Below are 5392 nucleotides of genomic sequence, written 5' to 3'. Positions count from 1 at the left end.
GCCCGGCTTCGTCGCGGCGCTGTGGCGTCATCGCGGCGCGACGCGCCCGGCGCGGCTGGGGCGGGGGGGCAGAGTCGCGACGGCGCAGCAGCCGACGCCATGCCGGCCAAGAAGTCCTTCCGCCGGCGGAGGGAGGACTCCGAGGAGGAGGAGGAGGACGAGCAGGTCGCTGAGGAGGTCAGGTGGGTCGGGAGCCGGCGGAGAGCCCGGCTGGGCGTGCCCGGCCCCGCATTCGCCCGGCGGCGCTATGTCCGCCCGTGTCGCGCCATCGTGCCGTGTCGTCATCTCGTCACGTGATGCTTCAGCGTTCCAGCATTGCGTTGCGTCACGCCGTCCGTTGCATCCTTTTGCTACGACTTCGTCGCGTCACACCATTGCATCGCCGCGCCGTGGCGTCACATTGCGGATTTACGCTGTCTGCCGGTGTGACGTCCCACCGCCGCACCTGGCGCCGCCGCCCGAGCGGAGCCCTCCGGGCGCGGGGGGGGGGGGGGGCGGAGTGGTAAAGGTGCCCGGCATGAACCCGTATTGCTCAGTGACCGTCTGTTTTATTGTGGGTAGGATATTGTCTGGAGGCCTTAGCAAACTAAGCGTGGTGATCTTTGGGTCGTTCTTTCCATATTGGCTTCTTATTAAAGCCTTTCAGCGTTTGCGTGGTGCTTTCCTCAGTGGAGGGAAGGCATCTTGAAGGGACGTATGCAGCAGACGCCATGGGGATTTTCTTGTGATTGCTTAAATAAATGGAATTGCTTAAAGAAAGGAGAATAGAAAATAATCTGTCTAATCTGTAACCACAGAAGAGGACAATGATATGCAGGAGTTCAGGGCAAAGTCTGTCTGGAAGGTTCCGTGTTAACTGCAGAAAATCAAATTAAGTTAGTTAATTATAGCCAAAGCATCAAGTCCTAAGTCAAATGTTTTTTCTTTAGGTTAAAAGTTGAGGAAGCCAAAGAAGTTCAGAGCCTCAGAAAGCGACCCAATGGGGTGAGGTAAGGGATGTGGCACCAAGGATGTGAAGTTGTGTTTTGCCCGACAGTGTAGTGTAACAGTAGATTTCTCTCTTGTCACGTGCCTCCTTTCAGTAGAAACTGTTACATGTCAGATAGTGGCAAAACCATGGTAGAGGAGCTTCTACATTAAAGTCTGAGATGGAAAAGAGGGGGGCTTTGATACAGGTGTGCAGTGTCAGTTTAAGTGAGCAAAGTCTGGTCTGTATCCTAGCCATGAAGAAAAAGATCAAGATTGGGATTTACCACGGCATGGATTTTCACCAAATTACTTCTGTTCTGCACACATGATTTAAATTGGACACTTTCACACCTACTCCATCCTAATTTTCCTCTCTCCCCTCAACTAGTGGCATTGATTAGCTGATGAGCTAGTTGAAATGTGCACCAGCAGTGAACTTTGTTCTTTATTGTGGTGGCTCACCTTCTCATCTCCCCAAAACAGTACTAGTTCCTCTATCTATGTGGGGGGATTAGAAAGATTTGACAATTTAATGTTAATACAGTGTGTAAATCTGCTAGATTTAGAGAACGACAAACAAATTCAGTCTTGTTGGTATGTTTCCTTCTGCTTAATGTTACTTACTTTATCTGCTTGACCAGCGCTGTAGCTCTGCTTGTGGGAGAGAAGCTGCAAGAAGAAGCAACACTTGTGGTAAGTGTTAGACACTTTCATCACCTCGGCACTAAGATGTAATGAATCTGTAACCATCAGTGTGGTCCAGCCGATCACCATGCAAGTCTGGCCTGGGATAGGACTGATGTCATAGCTCAATACTGAAATGTTTTCTGGTTTTATCCAGATTTCAGAGAGTAGCATTGAACTAGAGGGAAGCTTCAGGCTTTCTTGTTATTTCTTATTTTACAGGATGACCCATTTAAGATAAAATCTGGGGGAATGGTGGACATGAAGAAGCTGAAAGAAAGAGGCAAGGACAGGTTGGTGCATATGAGCTCTGAAGATCTCTCCCTGAACTAGTACTCAGTGAGAGCTAGTGGTGACATAATCAGTTGTGTTGCTTTGAAGAGTTTAACATAATGCAGTTTGGCTACTTGCTGTTACCCTAACTTGTCAAATTATTTGTAAAATCCAAAATAAACCCAAAACAAACAAAATAAAACAACCTAAAACAGTAAACATTGTGGTTTCCCTTCAGGATTAATGAAGAGGAAGATCTAAACCTGGGAACTTCCTTCTCAGCTGAAACCAACAGGCGGGATGAAGATGCTGACATGTAAGTTGTGCTGCATTGTGTCTGTGATGTTGAATTCGGGGTTTGTGTCCCCTCACAATTATTTTTTTTTTTGTCTTGGATTCTGAGTAGTCCCAGAATATCTTCCCAGTTCTCTCTGAAACTTTCACTTGCTCTTTCACCTCTGAGCTGCCAGATGTGAGGCTTTTTATCATGGACAAAGATGGGAGGTGCCCACCAGCTAGCTTGGCACTAAATACTAGTGGGAGCCTTCCCTGCTGGTTGTGAAAGAGCTTGGAGAACCCTGTAACTTCTTGAACAATTGCTTCTTGCAATTGATGTTAGCTGAGCTCTTTTGGAGAGATTATTCTTTCCTTTCTCTGAGCTATTGGGGCAGCGATGCAGCTGTGCTCAGCTGTGCTGGGACAGAGTACAGAAAACAGAATTAAATGCTCTGTCCCTCGTGTGCTGCTGTTTAGGATGAAGTACATTGAGACTGAGCTGAAGAAGAGAAAGGGAATTGTGGAGAGTGAGGAGCAGAAGGTGAAACTTAAGAATGCTGAGGACTCTCTGTACGAGCTGCCAGAGAACATTCGTGTCTCCTCTGCCAAGAAGACTGAGGAGATGCTGTCCAACCAGATGCTGAGCGGCATTCCTGAAGTGGATCTGGGAATTGAGTATGTGGTTCACAGAACCTGTTGGTTATGGCTTGAATTGCCAGGATGAGCAACTGTTGATTGGCAGAGCAGTGGCATGGTTGGGTTCTACAGGCCCCGTTTGGCTCTGTGATGGGATTGAGCCTTGTTCTGGATCAGCACGGTATGTAGCACAGCATGTTCTACACAGTGGTAGGGCTCCAGTGCAGCTCCATCATATGGCTTCTGGGAAAAGGCTCAATTTTTGTGATTTGAATCTCGCAGCTTTCTGGAGGATCTGTTATGCCCTGCACTGAAAGAGGGTGCATTAAAGATGCAAGCTTCTTTTTTACATTTGAAACAAAACATTGGTTTCTGTAGCACTGCCCCTTCTCTCAAAAAACACATCAAATACCATAGCAGCGCTATTGCTATCACTGAAATCCACTTAGCATTTCTATGCCTACTACCCTTTTAAAATATGAATCGGTACTTTTTTCTTTGTTTTTCCTCTAGCGCAAAAATAAAAAACATCATCTCAACAGAAGAGGCCAAGGCCAAACTGCTGGCAGAGCAGCAGAACAAAAAGAAAGACAGCGAAACTTCCTTTGTTCCCACCAACATGGCTGTTAACTATGTCCAGCACAACAGATGTAAGTCTTGCATGGCTCTCCTGACCCAGGCGTGACCCCCTCTGCTGAAGAAAACAGTTGGGACAGGGTCTGATGCAGGAGAAATTAGACAAGCAGCTGTCTGATTCTTTGTTCTGGGATGTTCATATAGACCCCACCTGGTCTGGTCATCTTCTTCCATCTGTCAGAAAGGAGAGGGACATACTACTCATAGCTGGACTTTCTGCTCTTGAACTCCCAGCTGACACTACCTCATAAATTACAAGACTTTTTAAGTTGTGTCTTGAGTGCGTGCTTGAAATGCCTGCCTTGTCAGCTATGATAAATGATGGTTTATAATTGAGAGAATCCATTCTGTAGGCTGCCAAAGCAGACAGGTGGTCAAGAATACATATACCTTAGTAGACCAGCAGAGACAGGAATTAATTTCCAGGAGAGCTTCTCATACCACAGCCATCTGGGGGAAAGGCAGCCTTCTGTGTGTCTGACCATTCTTACAGGGGTGATTTGGAGTCAGGTTTGTGTATTCTGAAGGAAATGAAGAGTCTCGGGGCCACTTCTGATGGAACTGGGATACAGCAAATTTCAGTAGCACATCTTGTGTGTATTGATTCTCCACAGAACCCAATTACAAGAATGCTTGTTCTGGGGTTCTATTGTTTCTGCTAAAGATCAGTTGTAACAAATGCCATAGAAATGCATCTGTCTGCCTTATCTGATGTTTTCCCTCTTTCAGTTTATCATGAGGAGCTAAATGCACCAGTGCGAAGGAACAAAGAAGAGCCAAAGCCCCGTCCGCTGAGAGTGGGGGATACAGAGAGGCCAGAACCCGAGCGTAAGTTCCTCACCTGAAATGTTGTAAGGAGAGGCACTGAAACTCCTCAGGGGTCTCACACTGAAAAATGATCTGGCTCCTGAGATAGTGAGGAAACAGGGCAGTCTGAAGTTCATGAGGGGCTGTTACACTTGATGTGCTGCTACTAGGTCAGGTCACACCCGAAGCCCTCGCAATGGAGGATGTCTTTAGAGATGCCCAAGGGTGGAGTAGCAAAGGTCACAACTGAAACATGTTGCCAAAGCAGGCTGGCAAGGGTTTGATGAAAGCTGGAATAGCAAGGGTTGCACCCCTGGGGAGCACTGACGGGTAAAGCAATAGCATTTTACATAGCGAGGGGCTGTATAAGGGAAGTGGTGGAGTTAAGGAAGCGTCTCCTGTGGAAGGACAGGGAAATAGTATTTCCTCACCTTTCTTTTGAAGGGTCTCCTCCAAATCGCAAACGTCCACTCAATGAAAAAGCAACAGATGATTATCACTATGAGAAATTCAAGAAGATGAATAGGCGATACTGATGAACATGGACTGAAGTCTTTGCAATTCTCATTTTCCGCTAATAAAGGATTTTGTGTCAGTGACCTGAAGTGAAGTTGGGGAGAGTTGCTACCTTCACGTGCTGGTGTTAGCCTACAAAGCTGTCCTTGTGATCTTGTAGTGAATCTGTTTGCAGGTGATTGTGAACTCTTCGGTCAATAAAATCTTGTATATTTTCAGTTATAAAACTTCATTTATAAAAATGTGAGCTTTCATGGTTGGCATTCTTTTGGCAAGAAGACAAAGTTGCTTTTAACGTTCTTTAACCATCATAAATATGAAAAAAAAAAAAAAAAAGATCCTTTAAAAGCAGCAGTGCTGTTTGCCTTGCAAATATAAAGGGAAGGTTTAAAGCCTGTTTGCTTGAATGTAACTTTGTAAGGGACTTCTTGTTTGTTCCCAAGGGTCTTTGCTGTATAGTAATGCTGCAGCAGCATGTTCAGTGCTGCAGTTCCTGCACCCGGCTGGCCAGCGCTGCAGAGCTGCGCCTGCTGCTGCCTCACTGGGTCTGCTATCAGCACGAGAAACAGCATAAACTGTCACTGGGTCTCTGCTG

At 46.4% G+C, this 5392-nt stretch overlaps 1 protein-coding gene across 1 annotated transcript; it reads left to right on the top strand.

Moving 5' to 3' along the window:
- The first annotated feature begins 50 nt into the window (after window positions 1-50).
- C9H9orf78 (chromosome 9 C9orf78 homolog) lies at window positions 51-5024 on the top strand. Its single transcript, XM_056352330.1, has 9 exons — window positions 51-182; window positions 930-989; window positions 1611-1662; window positions 1876-1946; window positions 2165-2242; window positions 2680-2877; window positions 3352-3488; window positions 4204-4302; window positions 4726-5024. The coding sequence occupies exons 1-9, from the start codon at window positions 100-102 to the stop codon at window positions 4815-4817; spliced, it is 870 nt and encodes a 289-aa protein (XP_056208305.1). The 5' UTR covers window positions 51-99; the 3' UTR covers window positions 4818-5024.
- Window positions 5025-5392: the final 368 nt, after the last annotated feature.

The sequence above is a fragment of the Falco biarmicus genome, chromosome 9 (assembly GCF_023638135.1).
Source record: "Falco biarmicus isolate bFalBia1 chromosome 9, bFalBia1.pri, whole genome shotgun sequence".
Lineage (NCBI taxonomy): Eukaryota > Metazoa > Chordata > Aves > Falconiformes > Falconidae > Falco > Falco biarmicus.
The sequence above is the reverse complement of the archived record's forward strand: the minus strand, read 5'-3'. Positions and strand labels throughout refer to the sequence as shown.